General features: G+C 39.4%; 1 protein-coding gene across 8 annotated transcripts in view; it reads right to left on the minus strand.

Moving 5' to 3' along the window:
- The window catches only part of Kdm6a (lysine demethylase 6A), a 123,114-nt gene extending 110,583 nt beyond the window's left edge, over positions 1-12,531 (minus strand). For 6 of the 8 annotated variants that reach the window (XM_076918458.1, XM_076918455.1, XM_076918459.1 and 3 more), the window contains exons 1-2: positions 11,985-12,530; positions 11,710-11,773 (exon numbers count right to left, since the gene is read on the minus strand). In XM_076918458.1, coding sequence (XP_076774573.1) covers positions 11,710-11,773; positions 11,985-12,139 — 219 coding nt within the window. In that variant the 5' untranslated portion in view covers positions 12,140-12,530. Of the gene's footprint in view, positions 1-11,709; positions 11,774-11,984 lie in introns of all 8 variants that reach the window. The other 2 variants (XM_034484935.2, XM_034484937.2) reach the window with 2 other exon arrangements.
- Between the last annotated feature and the right edge of the window lie 7,240 nt (positions 12,532-19,771).

Here is a 19,771-nt window from a genome sequence, read left to right on the forward strand (position 1 = left end):
AGCAGTTTAACAAAACATACACTATGATCTCAAATACATAGGAAGAAAGTACAACACAATTATGCTCAACAATTATGCTTGTGTGCTTGAAATACTATGAAACATTACATAGCAAACCTTTTAGTAGCTGCCTGGGGAAACAGTAACTAAATTTTGAGGGATAACTTAGAAAAGAGATTTTTCTTTTTACTAATATCCTTTCTGTAACTTTTCAGTGTTGAACTATGTCCAAATACACTTATTCAAAAAAGTACATGAAGACAAATACCTGAATATCAAAGACAGAATAGTGGCTGCAAATAGCATGGTAACAGAGGCCAAGTATAAGTAGATTTGAGATCTAAAATGTAGGATGACAAGCTCTGGTAATTGTTAGGGCTTAATATGTTAAAAGAAGAGGATGCTGGTGAATATTCCAAGATTTCTGGGATGACAGGTGTGTGGTATGTGACATTTACAAAAATAGTTAAAAGGCATGTCCTCAAAACACATGTCAGGTAGACAGTCAAGTATATACACAAGTTGGAACCAGGACTGAGACCTATCCCAGAGCATCCATGCAAAGAAAAGATATTTGAAGCAGAGAAAAGTAAACAAAAACCCTAAAGTCAAAAGTCTTTTCAAGAGCTTTCAAACCTACCTCCATCTCTCTTCTATCTTGTAGCTAAATAAAAGTCTTAGTTTAAATTTAATTGTCTCTGCCTACAGCATCTATCTTGTACTGAGCACCTTCCAAGGCATGCATACACTATTTTTCCCTTGGTAACACAAAACCCTAAAGCCTGGAAGAAATCTATTACCAATTCCACTTTACAAATGAAAAAATAGCCTCCAAAAGATACTTGCCTAAGGATCACAGATCTGGTATATAACAAAGCATATTTCTACCCCAAACTCCACAGATAACGATTTATCAATTAGTACTTAACACCTAGTGTCCCCCAACACACCATAAAAACCAACTACTACTTACATCACTTCTCCTGAGTTCATTCAACTTCTATCTTGAACAGCTGTGATACACAGTTTAAACTATCTATAATAAATGTTTAAGAGGTCAAAAATTGTACCACCTTTTGAGAGCTCATGACACTGTAAAGACCTTTATTATTGTATTTAAAGTATTATATTCTCAGTCTGTTGTCTTCTGCCAACATACTATAGAGAAAAAAAGCCAGAAGTAACTGGTTGTCTCCAAAGCTGATACAGATCCTCCCAGCAATACAACAAATGGTTCATAAATCACTGAAGCTAACATTTTTCGAGTTCCTATCATACTTGAAAACCAAAAATCTAAAACATTTATTTTAACCACTACATACTGAAAACATCATTTCCCTAAATACACAAACTATCTGAACAAAAGCAACTAAGACCCAAGTTCTTAGAAAAAAATATTTGTCATGCACTACATATTCTAACACATAAAATTCTATATCAACACAATATCAAAATTCAAATCCACATAAATTTAGCTCTTACCTGTTTTCTACTCATTTTCCAAGCAATTTATCCTCAATTTTCATACAGCAAAGAAAGGTGGGAGGAGAGGCACAAGTGTTCTCTGACATATGAATAAATAAATTAATAAATAAATAAAATAAACCCTACTTCAAAAAACCAAAAACATAAAAAGTAAAAAAATAAATTTAAAGAGAAAACATTACACACAATGATGTCACTAATTTTGTAGACTTGCCTAAAAATAATAGGAGTGAGGAATAAGATACACATGAAACAAGACTGGCCACGGACTGAAAACTGTTGATAGATAAGGGTCACTTAGCTGATCTTCTCTTTGAACATTCTGGAAAATTTCCCCCCAAAACTTACTTTTTCACTACAAACAGGATCTGATGTTAATAAATCAAGACTAAAAATGGCCCTCTGAAACAATTTCTTCCACTGTTCTAACTAGACATTGTCTATGAAATAGACAATCTTATATACTAGTCTTAATCATAACCAAAAGCCCAACTGTCTTCCTAAAAATAAACTTGGTAGCTCCATCTTCTATTTACACTACCCTCGGAAAGCAACAAATACTACCAGATAAAAATACAGGAACACATTAACAACAGAATGACAAATTTTAGCAATATAGACAAAGAATAGAATAAAAGGGGAATGGATGGAATTAAAAGTGAAAACAGACTTGTAGGAAAAAAACTGGCAAATGGCCCCTAAAAACTGGCTTAGAAACCTAAAACTGGCTCAACAGGGAATCAACCCCATCTTTCGGCATTATAGTTCCTAAATTAGGTTACTATCAGCCCGTGCCACATCAGTCACAAAAGTAAAATCAGCAATAAAAAAAAACATCCTAAAAGGGGAAAACAGGAGTACTTGAAAGAAAAATAGTAGGACACAGGTACTATGAAGGCAGAAATGAAAAAAAAAAAAAAAAAAAAAAAAAAAAAAAGGCAAGAGAGACCTGGGGTGGAGTGGGACACACAGAGAGGGAGGGAGGAGGAATAAATAACATTAAGGACTTCAGAAAATTTCACATCTATGTATATATACAAACATATACAAAGAGTTTAGTAGAAGTTCCATCGATTGGGGTGGCAATGTGCCCCACCCGCAATAGCCATGGACTACCTAACAGAAACCTCAGTTCCAGGCACTCCTTTAGAGCTGTAGTTCAGGGGAGTTCAAGAGACATACCACCTAACCCTACCCCAATGCCACAAAACCAAAAAATATAAGCCACTGCCCTTGGTTGCTTCCCTGAATTTGCAGCTAAGATACTACTTGAAGAAATCACACACTTTAGACAAAAAACTAGGAGGTATCAAGCTGGAACTGACCTGGAAGCCTCCTCTCTGGAGACTAATTCTCACAGTACTAGAAAGTACTAGCAAGCTTCCAATGAAGGAGCGAAACAACCAATAATTCTACACAGCTGAGACATCTATAATCCATAACAATGATCAGCATGAGAAGAGATCCCCCTAAGGGTACAAGAGTAGCACTTGTATCTTGGTCAACAGCTGTCTAATTGAACTTAAGGCCTGCTCAACAGGAGGGAAATCATGCCTTATACTAGAGACCTACCCATACCTAAAGATACTGTGAACTCTAAAGAGAATCTATAACTGCCACTCTCTTAAACTAGCATCTCTAACCATATTCTAAATACCTATCCTTAAACTCACAAATAAGTGTAGCTCTCACCATCATCAAAGATGGATCTTTTTGCAGCAGAGACTATTGCAAAATATTTCAACTAATCAACATGAAGAGAACTGACTGTGGGTACCTAGTTCCAATGGATGCAATCCAGAACGTAACTCTTACACTTAAGGCTCAGAGAATACAGAGAAAGAGGGGACAGAAAGATTGATTCTAAGAGCCAATGGACCAAGATGTCTGCTGCATAGTGTCTGCATAGTGTTTTCTATATTTGACAGAGAAGTTTCAACCAGGAAATATCAAAAATATGGCTGCCTAAACAAGATCAGCATAATGAAAACAGTGGGTCACGTTTCAACCTAGATGGGTAAATTTTGAAAGGCTCTAGCCCTAAGATGGAAAGCAGACAACAGTTGCTGAGAAAGGAAGAATCACTCTTCCCCAGGAATGAGATCCCTGAAAGATTCTCTAATCCATGAATACATAAACATATGAGCAATATTAGATTAACTCAGCAAATTGTATTTATAAATTTATATAATATAGATATATAATAATTAAAGATAAAAGGCAATGAAACTGAAAGGAGGGAAGGAGAACATGAGAAAAGAACAGGAGAGGAAATATCATTACAATACTCATGTATAAAATCCTAAAAACAAACAGACAAATAAATAAAATATGCTAAAGAAAATAAAAAACAAAATAAGTTCAGTGACTATCACAAAGCTACTAAACTGCAAAATAACGGCACCTTCTGTCCATACTTCATTCACTATCATTCCCCCACCAAAATATCACCACCAAGTTCAGAAATAGTCCAACTATTTGAATACTAAGATGTAATAAAATGCAATAAAGATTTTAAAATGTTTTTCAACTACAGAAAGTTTAGTTTATAGTCATCTTTAGTTTTAAAAAAAATACAGTAATATTTTCACAATGCTGTAACATTTTTAAATGTCTCTAGTTTTCCAAGCACTTGGAAGGCAGAGGCAGGCGGATTTCTGAGTTCGAGGCCAGCCTGGTCTACAGAGTGAGTTCCAGGACAGCCAGGGCTACACAGAGAAACCCTGTCTGGAAAAACCCAAAAAAGAAAAAAGAAAAAAAAAAATGTCACTAGTCTAAAAAATAATCAAAGGAATGAAGAGATGGCTCCAGAAGCCCTGAGTTCAATTCCCAGCACCCACATGGTGATTCATGGCCATCTATAAAGGGATCTGATTGATAGCCAGGAAGTGGGGGCGCACACCTTTAATCCCAGCACTTGGGAGGCAGAGGCAGGCGGATTTCTGAGTTTGAGGCCAGCCTGGTCTACAGAGTGAGTTCCAGGACAGTCAAGGCTATACAGAGAAACCCTGTCTCAAAAGACAAAAAAAAAAAAAAAAAAAAAAAAAAGGGGGGGGGATCTGATGCCCTCTTCTGGCATGCTGGTATACATGCAGCAGAGCGCTCATATACATTAAATAAAAAATAAATAAATAAATCTTAATGTAGGTAGATAGATAGTAAATAGATAAAAATTAAAAGCGGAAAAAAAAAAATCCCTTGGGAAGCTTCAATAGATCCTGAGTTCAAGGTCAGCCTAAGCTAAAGAGCAAACTTCATTCAAAAGAAGGACAAGACAGGCTGAAGATATGGCTCAGCAGTTAAAAGTACTTGTTCCTTTTGCAGAGAACCCCAGTTCAGTTCCTTGCACTTATATAGTGAGAAACAACCACATGTAACTCTAGTTCCAGAGGATTCAATGCCCTCTTTTGTCCTTCCGGGACACTGTACATGTGTAATGTGCAAACATACAAGCAGGCAAAACACCCATATACACAAAATAAAAACAAGTGTAATTTTTTTCAAATTAAAAAAAAAAAGGAACCTGGAAAAAAATGGCTTAGTGGGTAAAAGAGTTATCTATCATATGGCTCTTAAAGAAAAACCAGTCCAGTTTCCAGTGCCTACATCAGGCAATTCACAACTACCTAAACTCCAGCTCCAGGAGATCAAATGCCCTCTTGTGGTGTTTAGGGGCACCTCACGCATGTGCATAAACCTATACACAGACACATATACACATAATTAGAAATAAAAATACGGTACTAGAGATAGCTCACTCAGTCATGAAGAACTTGTTGCTATTACAGAGAACCCACGTCCAGTTCCTAGCACCCACATGGCAGATCACAACCATCTGTTAACTGCAATTCCAGGGAATCCAATGTCTTCTGACCTCCGAAGACACATCTGTGTACACATACATACACTCATACACATAAAATAAAAATTTAAACTTAAAAAATAAATAATTTTTCTAAGAGTGAGAAGGGCTTAAGAGTTGGCTAAATGGTCAAGAGTATGTGTTACTCTTCCAGAGGACCTAAGTTTAATTCCCAACACCCACATAGCAGCTCACAACCATCTGTAACTCCAGTCCCAGGGGATCCAATGTCCTATTCTGACCTCTAATAAGACCCGGAACACACATGATACACAAATGCAGGCAAAGTACTCATCCATAAAATAAATAAATCTAAAAGTATTTTGTACACGACAGAAAAGAACTCTATAAAGTAGAAAGTTGTGTTGTGCACTCCAAAATAGTGATTATGTAAACTACTTTGTGAGAAACCTTCCAATATTGTCAAGAATCTTTTAAGCTTGGTAGGCAAACTCATTTAAGAACCCATAGAAAAGTGTGTATTACTACAAAGATCACAAGGTATAGATCATCCTTTAAAGATCTGAAAAAGCTAAAACTTGATTTTTAGATTATTTTCCTAAAACAAATTAAATGGCAACTTGTTGCTACCTAAATTGAGAAACAGTATCTCCAAGAAAAAAATTCCTATTATTTTAAGAGCCTTGTAATCTGTTAAACTGACCTTTATGACAAATATTCAGAGTACCTGATACTTTGTTTCTGCCAGTTATCCTTACACTAATCCTAACCCACTTAAGGAGCTTTCCAGTTTAACAAAATGATACCTACATTACCTTGATGTTTCCTACACTGACCAGTTCAGCTTGATATGCATTCAAATATTACTGTCAAATATTACTGTCATAACTTACAAACCAATACAGAAAGCTTATGCAATTATATACCAAGTTTCAGTATGAATACATGACTGTCAATTATGCATTCATTAAATAAATGCCATTAATTAAATAGTCTGCAAATAATTACAGGTAGGCTGTAAATAGCCCAACCAACACTTTAATTCTTGGACAATGTAATGGGTAGCTTTTTACCATAAATTAGCTCTCTGGATACCACATTTTAAAGATATGCACAGTATTATCAGTCATTAACATCAATTTCAAAGAACTCAAAGTATCACCAATGAGTTTTAAAGCAAAAATGAACAAAAACCCTTTCAAATACACAGAATATAGGTAATATATAAACAAAACTAAATGTTGCAAGATCTAAGTGAGGAAAAGATTAACTCTACATCCTGCCAAACAATAAAAACTTAAGCATGTGACCCCATCATTCTATTCAAGTCACAGAAATTTACCTCTGAACCTGTTTTTAACAACCTAAACCACGTAAAGAGAGTCAATATTGTCTTTTGTAACAGAATCCACAGAAAACCTATTCAATGAAAAGAAAACAGGAAACTTAAAATTACCCATCATGATGGCTTACTCTGAGGTTGAATCAGAAAGATGAACTACCAGCCACCTGGGACTAGAGTAAGACCCTGTTCAAACAAACAAAACAAGTGCCTACATATGTATTGCTGCAGCTTTATTCTGTGACAGACATATGAACATGTTATGTGATCTCTTACTATAATTTTGTTACAAGGAACATATCTAATTTTTTTTTAGCAAAGAACATATTAACTGCATAAAACTTTCTCCAAGCAATTGTGACTATAATTGTTTATAAGATAATTTTCCAAACTAAGAAACACATTTAAAAAAAAATCCATCAAATAAAAATCTAATTTTCAAGCACAAGACATATGTATTTATTTAGCATGTGTTTGGGGGTTGGGGGTGGGGGAGGTGAGGGAGTTGTTGAAGGGAATCAAAACTCAAGTCCTCAGGCTTGTCAACAAGTGCCTTTTCTTGATGAGTCATCTTGCCAGTCTTCATGCTACTATTTCTATAGCTACTTTTTCCAACCAAAACACTAAAGTTCTTTAGCACTGAAAATGGAGATTCTCTTTAAGTCCTTACAAATAGCACACATTCTTTTTCACATATCACCAATAATCCAACTATTGGAACACAAACAAGCCAGCTCTAAAAACTGACCTAATGTTGTCCTTATATATGCAAAACCAAGTTTAGGAAAAGTGTTTGGGTGGATCTTAAGCTACTTTCATTATGCTCCCCCCAAATAAAAATGCCAAGCATTTCCATAATATCACTTTAAAAATAAATTCTTAATTTTTCAAATAATGAAAAATTATAATGCCTAAGTATTTTATAAAACCTTTCTATTAAAAGAACTATCAAAAAAATCCAACCAGAATACTTAAGAGAAACTTAACAGTAAGATTATTAAAACAAACAACTATAGGGCCTGGGATGTGACTCAGCCAGTAATCACTTACTTATAGCTAAACCTGACCAGTTGGGTTCAATCCCTGTGACAGAGGAAGGCAAGAACTTTCCACTGATGCTTGCTAGTATGCCTGCTCTTGCCTGCGTGATCACTCGATCTTGCTTATAAATTCATTCATATTCTCTCATTCTCTTTCTCTCTCTCTCTCTCACACACACACACACACACACACACACACACACACACACTCTCACCCCCACCTCCCTCACACACACAAAATGTGACAACAAAAAAACGTATTTCATTTTAAAAATTTATCTTTATTGTGCACTTCTGTGTGTGTGTGCCTATGTGCAAATAAATATGTGCAGATAGCCATAGAGGCCAGAAATAGATCAGCACCCCTGAAGCTAGAGTGCTAATAAAGCTGTTGTATGCCTCCCAGTGTTGGTGCTGGGAACCAAACTCTACAAGACCAGTACTGGCTCTTAACTGCTGAGCCATCTCTCTAGCTCCAGTATTTCAATGATATATTACCTTCCCCTCACAAAGAGACAAGATACCCCAGATTGACAGAGCAACTTTCCTCAGGCCTCTACCATATTATTACTCTAATGATACTACATAGTACTACCTTATTTATACTTTTTTACCTTCCTTCTCTGTATATACTCCTAATTCAAATCCTTATCTAATTAAAAAATATACACCCAAAAGTTTTCAAATTTGTACTAAGTAATCATCATAGTTAATTTCTGCCTAAAAAGGTTTCACTTAATTATTTCTCATCAATTCCAATGTAATTAGGAAAACAAAAATAATGAAATGGAGAGATGGCTCAGTGGTTAAGAGAACTGGCTGCTCTTCTAGAGAATTCAGGTTCAATTCCAAGCACCCACAAGGACAATTCACAACTGGATGTAACTCCAGTTCTAAGGGATCAGATTAGAGAAGCTCTTCTGGCCTCCTCAGTCACCACCAGAGTGGTACACAGATATACATATAGGCAAAACACCCACAGACATAAAATAAGTAATAACAACAATAATGATAATAATACGGGTTGGCATTAAAGAGAAAACTGTTAAGGATCATGCTATATTACAAGAATTCTAAAGCAAGCTCTAGTTCCTTTACAGCCTTATTTAAGGTATTACTACAAGACTGTATTACTATTTTCTTGAAATTCAAAACACCATACTATATATCGAATGACAATCCTGCAAGCAAACCTTTCAATGACTCTTACATAATGGAATCTTACAAAAGTATGCAGAGTCCAGAAAAAAAATCTGAAATACAGCAGCCTTGCACATGTTAAGGGACAAATAAAAAATACCTATGGAATGGTTTTAGTTTTCCAAAACGTTAGATGTGGACTTTAAAACTTTAAAGACAGAGTAAAACACAAGGGAAAGAATTTTTTCTCAAGACAAGTAGGAGTGACTAAATTTCTGCAAGAGAGGTGAAATATGTTTTGGCACAGACTAAATTTTTCTGGGAATAACAGAACAAAATTTATAACTAAAAAAGGAATCCTAGAAATTGTTCTATTATGTGTTCAGTAAAACTGCCTGAACAAACCCAAAATACCATAGAGAAAAGCCAATACTTTTTAAAGAGTTACATAGGAAATAATTCTGAAAGCAACATCATATTCCACTCCCCAAATTTCATATCCAAACATACTGATTCTCAGGACAGTTAGAGGATGGATTAAAACTTAATAATTTACCACCTCATTCCAAGGACTGTAATTCAGTCATTCTACTCAGAATTCAATTCAAACAGAAGATGTAAGGTTTTATTTTATCAAGCATAAATTTATATTACACATTTTACTGAAATGTTCAAGCTAATAAGGGCATAATCAAGATCCATGTAGGTGTTCAAAGTACAGAATATAAAATGTTTTAGCATTAAAGCTGTTGGGCTCTGATAGATCCTAAGGAGCCAGAACTAATTAAGATTTTTTTTTAATCAATATACCATCCGACATTTATAAAGTCATAATTCTTCCCCCAAACAAAATGAAGCTTCAGAATTTTTTTTCATGTTTAAGATGTGACTGTATTCAAATAAGAAAAAACAAAATAATGCACATTTAGAAAATTTTGAAAATGCTCAATTTTTAAAATATGAACTCAGTTGATAATAACTGTAGGTTTTACTATTATGATATAATATCCAATGTTAAGCACCACCCACTGTGATTCTGATTATAAGCATTCTAAGATATGAAATTATAAACTAGCACTTTACACAAGCACTTAAAACAAATTCCACTTATTTCTTCATCACTGTAACCAAAAGAAATAAATTTAGCCTAAGTTCCCAAATGAATTATCCTTGCAAGCAACTTTATTAACCCAATGTAAACTAGCAATGTTTACTCCAAAGTAAAATGGCCCTTAAATTCAAACACTATATGTATCTTTGGAATGACAACTTCACTGTAATCTAGTCTTTGTACATAAAATACTTCAAATAGGTTGGAGAAAAATCTTAAAAACGGGGGCCAACAACTATTGATATTTATATAATTCCAGAGCTAGTTACTGAACATTTTTCTAGCGATGATTTTAATGAAAGCAAATTCATACCCTCACTGTCAAAGTTCAATTCAAATTTTCTTACCATTCAAAGAAAATGGACCTGTAGAAAAAGATTATAACTGTTTTGCCTTCTAGTCATTGTCTGCAATCACCAGTTCTTACATTTTGATACTTTAAAATAAAAACATAACATTTTGTGATCACAGATAAAAAAAACAATCCCGCCAAACCAAAATACACTAAAAAAGAAACAAAATAATCAACTTTTTAAAAAGCTGTTAAGCTTTAGTCGTCTTTCTTAAACTTCTCAATTGCAACAATAGAGCTAACTGTGTCAAATCAAACCTAGAGATTTCGGCCAAAAAAGAAAATGTCTAATGAATGCAACATCTATCATACACGCTCCAAGTTCCAGAGTCCCAATTAACAAAAAAGCCTCTTCCTGCCATTCCAATCACACTTTGGTCAGGAAATATCGACTGAAGCAGACAGACTAAGACTCCAGCCTTTGTTCAACAGCTTACGATGGGTAACTAAATGTGCTACAGGTTGATAAGCATTTACCAGGCTTATGCATGATATTTCAAAGCTAGAGAAGGGAACAAAAATTCTACAAGCAAAAAAATCTGTGATCACTTATTAACTACCGAGCTACATACTCCAAAGGAGAGGCCTATTCTTCTTTGATACTATTTATTTCCATGTTTACCTCTCCTTCCTCCCCAAACTGCCCCCCCTTCACTTTCTCCTCCCACCCTGTCCCGCCATCTTGGGCCGACAGAAGCAGCCATTACTTAACTAAATGACAGTACCAACAACTTTGCACACAGATAAACAAGAGAATACACCTGGAATCCCCCCAACTGGCCCTGACAGACTCACAGGAAATGAAGCTCCAGAAAACGAACTCTATACAACTGTGGTGGCTCTATGGCAGAAAGACCCAAAAAGTAAACAAGTCACCTAAGTTCAGGTAAAGCACACTCCGATTGAGATACACGTCAACAAGCCCATGCAAACTCTTTACCGACCTAAACTACGTGCAACTTCCCCCTTCAGGGAGCGGAGACAAGCAGCCATCCCGAAATGTTTGGTTAACAGCAGACACAACGAACAGCCTGCCAAAACAGCCTTAAAAAGCAGGGGAGATAACGAGCGGGGGGATTTAAGGGAATCGGCACCCGTTTACGAACTCATGAGCCTCCCTAGGCACCTCAGAGATCATCGGCCTAGCCCCCAAGGGCGGTAAAATCGGAGGCAAAATGAGCTTGGCCCCAAATGCACTGCTGCCTCTGTTCTCTGGCTCCAAGAGAAGTAATCTCTCAAGAGAGCAAGCGAGGTACCAGGGGGTGAAGGGGAGCGCAGTAGCAGGAAATAGTTTTCCGGAAGCCCTCCGGCCGTCGTTGGAAGCTACGATGAGTGGTGACCCGGCCCCGGGGTCCCGGGAGAGCGCGCCTCTGGCCCGAGAGACCGTGTCCGCGCTCCGGCCCGCGGCTGCCTTACCTTGCCCAGCAGGGCCTTCATCCTGGCGCCATCTTCATGAAACCTCACGAACCCGAAAAGGCGGCTGCGGAGAAAGACACAGGCGGCTCGTTAGTGCTCCGGCAACGCCGCCGACCCGTCCAAGCCAAAGCCGGAGGCCCCGGCGCCAGCCGCGCCGAGAGCGCCAAGCCGAGGTGCCCGCCCCGCCGCCGCCACAAGCGAGCCGCACTCCGGCCTCCTCCGAGAGCGGCGCCTGCCTGTCCCGAGCCGCCCCGGCTGCTGCCCGCTCCCCGTACCTGTCCAGACCGCCGAGCGCCTCCCTTTCCTCGGCTGTCAGGCTGGGGGACGCCTCCTCGCTCTCGCCGCTCGCTTTTCCCGCCGCCATTTTCTTTTCCTCATCACCGAAAGCGGCGGCGGCGGCGGTAGCGAGCGACACTCCGCAGGATTTCATGGAAACGCAGCGAATTCACAACTCAAACGCCGACACCCCCCTTCCCGGGCCGGAGCCCGCAAGGACGCCTCCGATCTCCGCACGGGACCGGCACACCAACTTTATCTCTGCCTCCTCCTCTGCCGCGAGAGGCGGCGGCGAAAAAAAATCCTAACGCGGTAGAGGTGAAGGCAGCAGCAGCAGAGGCTTGGGGAGCCACTGGGTCGGGAGCGACGACGGCTCGGCTGTAGGGTCACATCGCGGGGGTGGGAAGGGGACAGCCACGGGCAGGGACGGTGGGGATGGCCGGAGCGCGCGAGGAGCGGGAGCTCTGGTGGGATTCGTAGGAGACACAAACTTCCCCGGCACCAGCACAAAGTTGTTGTAATTGTGTCACACAGCGAACCCCACGCCGCTGCCGTGACCCCCCCTCCCTGCCCGGTCGGAGCAGCCAATCGAAGCAGTCCCCTCACCTCACGTGACCTTTGTTGACTCGCGTCAGTCGTGGCTCCACTTAACTTGCTAGCTGCTTTAGCACCGCCCACCGAGGCCGTTACCGACCCGGGAGCGGGATGCTCGCCAGTTCTAGTCGGTGGTTGGCTGATGGGCGCGTCTGTCCTGAGTAGGGTTGTTACCGAGTGGGAGCAGCGGGTTAGGTTGTGCTACTTAAATACGCGGGCAGAGAATGGAGGGTCCCGGCCGTGTCCCTTCGGGAGCCTTGGTGGGATCGGGAGGGGGAGGGGAGCGCTCGAGCAGGGCGAGGTCCGGCACCGCCCGCGGCGGGCGCCACGGAGGACGCCAAGGACAGCCTCTAGCTATCCGGAAGCCCTAGGATAGGCCAAGACTGTGATTTCGGTGGTCCGGCCCGCGCTCGCGCACTCCGGGAATAGCGATTTCCTACACGGCCGGACACTAGCTGAGTCGCGGGGAGGGAACACTCGGTCCCAGACCTCTGTCCTCGGAAGAAGGCGCACTCTTTGCCCCCGCTGGAAATAATAACCTCTACGAGGAGTGCGCCTGAGAAGCAGCAGCCGGTCCCATAGCCCGCAGCCCGGGCACCGCCCTAGACAAGGCCGCACGGGCAGTCCGAAGCACCATACCCTCAGTGAAGGGGAAGGGGGAAAGGTCCCCTGACCCCGGCCCAAACACCCCAGCCAGGAAGGAATGAAGAGTCGCCTGCGGGGGTCTGGCGCGCAGGCTCCGACACCCCGCCGCCAAAGGTCTGGCTGTTGGCAGCACTTTTGGGCCAGATATTCCTGCTGCTTGCATATACCCTGCGCCCTAGCAGTAATTCGTTATACTGTAAGGAAAAAAAAAAAAAAAGCAGTGAAATTTGTCGAGGGGGATTTCAGACTGTTGGCTTCTGTTGCTGTCATCTCAGTGGGTCCTCCATGGAAGAGTAAGAGCTGCATGTGAACTAGCCTTAGAGAAATAGAATCCTCAACACAGCTTCCTGCCCAGAAAAGCCTTTTTCTGCTTCCCCTACCTACGAAACCCTTAGCAGTAACATTTATTTGTTCTGTCCCTCAGGTGCGAATAAGTCTGGCGTTTGATCCATAGTATAATCAGGAGATAGACCAAACCTTCCATCGACTATTTTGGAAAGACAGATATAATCAATAAATGTACTATATGAAAAAAAGTTCCCTTTATAAACTGAGTTTTATATGTTTTATATAAGTTTACACCTGTAATCAATAGGATATATTTAAATTTAGATTTCAGAATATGCACGTGCTGACTCAGTAAATCCTAGCTGCATTCAATGAGAGACTATAAAAATCCCAACTCATTTTGCAGACAGACAAAGCTTTAAATTGTTGCCTGGAGACTAGTAACTAGATGAATAAACTCTAGTTTTATATGGATTATATTTTGTGTTTAATTACACTTTTACAAAACATGTTCTTTGGTGTTCTATTTTACTTGAATGAGTAAGTACAGGGGACTGAATATTTTCTATAGCTAAATTAACATACAAATTGTTAAGTGTCACAAATGGTGACCTTCAAAACCTGGGAGGCTTTTGGCCCCATTACCTCATGGACACTTTCACAAACAGAAATCAAATCTGTCAGTATTTGGCCACGTCCCCAAAGTTACTGGTTCCTGTTTTAGTCCCTTTCCAAGAATGATATAAGGCAACCCTTATCCCAGTGCCTTCCTGCTCTCCATTGATAATGTTACAGTTTTAGAGATAACGTGATAAGGAGGGGTTGGAGTCTAGCTAGCACAGCTGTTTTCTGATCCGTTGTACAAGCCCTGTGACCTCCAAACCAAAGCTGTTGTTTTTGATTTGGGGAAATTCTAGTTTGTTGGTGCACAGGTTTTATGAGACAGGGTCTTGCTCTGTAGCCCAGGCTGGCATCTGTGTTCTCCTGCCTCAGACTCCTCAGTTCTGGAATAATAGACATGTACCACCATGCCTGGCTAAACCCGGCCAACTACAAACTACAAAGATTTATCCTCCATCAAAGATGAGGCAGTTTTCATATAATAAGTCTTACATGTCTATGTAATTTTTGGCAATTACATAGTTTATCATCTGTCAAATGTATGTAAAATTAGTGTGGAGCCTTTCTCATTCACTGTGGAACGTTAATGCAACTTTAAATTTACAACATATAAAAATGTTAAAATTTTGTTTTATAGTAATTCTTACTATAGCTGGGCGGTGGTGGCGCACGCCTTTAATCCCAGCACTTGGGAGGCAGAAGCAGGTAGATCTATGAGTTCAAGGTCAGCCTGGTCTACAGCTCACTTGGTAGAGTGCTGGGTTGACAGTCATGCTAGGCTACAAGTGAGGACATTAAAATGTAGAAGGCAGAGTAGTATCACAATAGGAGCCTGGTCTGTGTTACATCACACAAATCTAATCTCTACCACTTTATAGTGGGGCAACCAACCTTGGTCCCTCAAAATATTTGCCAGAGTCCAAAACTGATTCCTGCAAGTTGTTATCTAACTTCCACAGACTTACTATGACACACACATGCCCACACACACACACACACACACACACAAATAAGTATAAAAAAATTACCAAAGCACTTAATGACATTATTTTATAGATTAGATGCTGTAGTCAGCATGGGAGCTCACACCTTTAGTCCCAGCAATCAAGATGCAGAGGCAGATGGATCTCTGAGTCTGAGGCCAGCCTAGGCTACACAAAGAAACCTTGTCTTGAAAAACAAACAAACAAACAAACACACACACACACAAGATATAAAAAAAGAAACATTATATATTATAAGATAAACAAAGTACTAGATATATAATACAGAATTCAAAGCCTTATTAAAACTCAGGGTGTGATTAGCATACTCAGGGCCTTTTAATTTCCAGCATCAAATAAAAAAGTAAAATTTATAATTTTGATATTTGAGATCTTTTCTTGCTTACATATATGGGATCTAAATTGTCACTGAATTACACTAAGACTCATTTCTTCCTATTCTTTACCCTCCCCATAAGGCCTAACACAGCAATCATAATTCATTTCTTGTTTAGGTATATAACCACAGCATTGGTATACCTCTCATTTATTCAAAAGTGAAAAATTATACCAAGTCTAGATTTTTTTTATAGTTCTAGCAACACTATAGAAGCTGGAGAAAAATTAATCTGATAAAACTGCACAGGTAAATCAGTATTTTAAAACTATGTAAAATTCAATTTATGGACTACTTCATGAGTAATTTGAAACAGTATTACACATGGTGTAAGTTCTATCAAATTTTATATATATATATATAAAACAGTATTTTCTAGACAAGATTATCCAACAGCTGGCAGAATGAAAAATGGGCTAAGGTTATCCTGAGATAAGGAGCCACTATAAATCTTCACTTGTAAGAATAGATTGGGAACTTCTGCTTTACTTTACCAGGCTTAATGTACACCCTGCCAGCATTTATGAGGGGTCATTCACCTTCCCCTGAATTGGTGTCAAAGGAGGTCTAGTGTCAAGTCAAGATTTTCACTAGTTCCACTACCCCAAGTTTGTCAGTGGAAGCAATATGGGGACTAATAATTTATTTCTTATACCTCCCCACCAGGTTGCTATAATTGGAGGCCAAATTCCATCCTCATGAATCAATGACCAGAAAACACTGCCTCTCCAATCAGTGTAATTAATAATTGGGGAACCAACGTCTACTAATATAGGGCATGAAGGAGGCAGGGCCTCTGCCCAATACTAGAGCAAGTAGAGAATCCCTATAAAATAAAAGATTTACACAAGATCCGTAGTCACAAAAGGTTCAGGTTTCAGTTTTTCAAACTCAGGTTAATCTTAAGTGAGAAAAGGTGATCAATAAATGCAAACAGACAGTTTGGATATTTGAATTGTCTAGCAAAGATTTTGAAGCAGTCATTATAAATGCTTCAATAAGCTATTATAAATCCACTTGAAATAATGAAAAACTAAAAAGTATCAGCAGAGAAAGAAGAAGCTTCAGAGAGAAAAAAAGATAACAAAGAATTGCTTTTTTCTCACCCTGCTAGAGCAGGGAACACACTGAATTGGGGATGGACTACATGTCCTATAATTTATATTTATGCAAAATAAAGGAGCATACATTTAGTCTGAAACAGAAAAATAATCCCACACAAATTGACAATCCAGCAAAGGCTAGGAAGAATTTTTTTTTTAAGATAGAGTCTCATTGTGTAACCAAGCTACCAACTCTATGTCCTCTTGCTGAGGATCTCTAGATCTGGGATTATAGGCTGATGTTAACTCCCAGAAGATATTCTGTTGGAAAGGAAAATGTCCCAGAGCCAAGACCTATCCTTATGTGGCTTCAGGGTCAAGTGGGAGGCAGTAACAGGGTACCACCCATAGTATCAAAGGGGAGTCTTTTTAATGTAACCTTTAAAAAAAAAATCAGTGTATGAGCTCAATGGCATAATGGAGGGAAAGAAATGTGGAGGCAAAAGAAAAATACAAGTGAGTAGGCAATAAAACTTCCAAAATTAGCATGATCCTTGTCTTGAAGCTACACTTTCTTTGAGAATTGTATAAATAAATGTTATACTATAATACAGAGCATTATGGGGTTTGTTCAAATTCAGGTAGGATCTCATAGAAGAAACATCATTGTTAACTTAGATAAAGGAAGTCACATAGTGAATGGAAATTAAAATGGTAGAAGCTGGGCTGTCAAGGAAAGGGTTGCATGTAGAGCAGAAACAAGTTTCTTATCCATAAAAGTACAAACACCTAAAAATATGGAAATGATGATTAATTCAAAAAATTAGAAATGGGGCCTAGGGTTAGGTAGTTAAGAGCATTTGCTGTTTTTTCACAGGACCTGAGTTCAATTTCTGGCATCCACACTGAGGCTCACAACCATCTGTAACTTCAGTTTCAGAAAATTCAATGCATTTTTCTGGCCTCTGTGCCTTCACACGTGTTATGCACAGGCAAAACACCTATATATAATAAAATAGTAATAATTTTTAAAAGGAATTTTAAAAGAAGTTTAGAATAGCTGTGGCCAAGATAAGGAAGAATATAAATGAAGTTGGAAGATAAAGCAATACTGTGAGTCTATAGCAACAGGCTAAAGTATCACATGAAGAGTTATATGAAACTATTAAAAGAACTTATGCTAAGAAATAATAACCATCACCATAGAGTTATTGGTGGTTCTAGTGTTGTTACTTTAAACTTGAAATTTTCTGGATAGGGTTTGTAGCTCAACGATAGAGTACTTACCATGCTCAAGGTCCTCAGTTTAATCCCTACTATTAGGCAGGATATTGGCTTTGGGAGGGACTGACCAACAGGCCCTGAAAGACAGTAGATAAAAACAATGAGTAAAGTAAAAAAGAATATAAAATAAATCAACATTGTCAGACTAAGCATTCATCATGTTACCAAAACAATGTGAACAATTAGAAAGATTTATATAATATTTCATCACAGAAGATTTCTTCATGAAATTAACTCAACAAACTAATTCTGAGTGGCTCATTTCTTAACCAAATAAGGGAAAGTATATAGTTAAATTGTGTTTGATTGTAACAGCCAAAAGAATGTGTCCAGAAAAAAGAAGCTTAGGTAAAACGGAAACTTCTAGTTTCTTTGGAAAGTTAATTATGTCAAATGATGTTCTTCTGGAGCACACAGGCGAAAAAGAATGTCTTGCTAAAACAGACACATGAAAGAAGGTTTTCCTGAAGTAGACATTGTTGCAACCGGCTCTGCTCTACCTGGCTTGAGACAAAAGACTTAAAAAGCCTGGTTAGTTACTATGTTGCGGCCTACTCCACTCTGCCTGGCTTCAACCTGCCACTCCGGTCTTCGGGTCAGGGTCTAGAGGGAGAGAGAGTGAGGATGAGGAGAAAAGACGCAAGGAATGGAGACAAGACAGATGTTCTGATCAAGTCTCTTTATTTGAAGGGAAATCTAGGGTATTTATACACTTTTGCCATGCCACCTGTAGGCGCATGGATATGACGTAAGCCTTGGAGGCGTGGCTAGCATGTGAATAGCTGCTTTCTAGCTGCTTTCTGCTAAAGGTCGGCTCCCAACAAGACATAGGTGAAAGGATGTTTCGCTATAGCAGACGCATGAAAGGACTCTTGATGAAGGATTATAAATATGACCCCACAGACAGTTGGAGACAAGAACTGCGGCTTGGTTTGGTTTGCTCCACCTTGCTATTCTTCCCTAAAGACACGCGTGTATCTTACATAGCATAATTGAGCTCAACTCGTGGTAATTGAGAGAAACTTGCCAAAGAACTGCATGTGAGGTTCCTGTGACAGCTTGCCACTTCCATGGCTTCACCTCAGGCTGGTTGGAGAGCCTTGCAATTTCTTCAGGATTGAACTACAGCTGTCTGCCTGCCTAGACTACTGGACTACAGTTGCTGAATTGTATTTGGTGTTTGCTATGGGACTGAACTGCTGATAAAGAAGATTGAGCTCGTCCACAAAGGACTATTGCTGAACAGATCCACTTCCCCTATATCCTAATAACTTTTCTCTTCCACTACCTCGGCTGGGTGGTGGGCTAGAGGAGACATTGAACCCTTATTAAAAGTAGGTTGCAAAAAATGAATGCCTACACTTAGGGCTAAAAAATTTTCATCAATGGTTAGTCGACCATGATGGTAGATACAGGTAGACACATGTTAAAGAGGATAAGGAAGTCCTTCCTGTCTGGGCCTGAGAACTGAGCAGATCCCCTGTAGCAGCTCTGCCCCCAATCTCACAAAACCCAGAGGAAGCTGGCCTCCCAGGAGCTCTAACCTGGGCAGTATCTTAGGCAAGGAGACAGCAACGCCCGCCCAGAACATGGAATAACTGGGACCCACTAGGACCCAGGAATTCAATCCTGGTTCCTTCTTGTCTGCGTCTGAGCACTGAGCAGATCTTGGGCCCAGTAGTAACACCCACCCCACACAGTTCTGATACAACCAAGATAATATGAAGAACAGGCTCCAGTCAAGAGACAGGGCAGGTAGCACTAAGGAGATATGTTGGGGGCTGACTTTTAGCAGAAAGCGGCTATCAGCTTTGCAGCCATCTTGAGCCATATACCCTGACATGAGACTTGGATTACAATAGCCTATAACAGCTGAGAACACTCCAATAATCTTGGTTTAGATACCTTGGGTGTGTGAGATTAAAGGTGTG

This window comes from Arvicanthis niloticus, chromosome X (assembly GCF_011762505.2).
Source record: "Arvicanthis niloticus isolate mArvNil1 chromosome X, mArvNil1.pat.X, whole genome shotgun sequence".
NCBI classification, from domain to species: Eukaryota; Metazoa; Chordata; class Mammalia; order Rodentia; family Muridae; genus Arvicanthis; species Arvicanthis niloticus.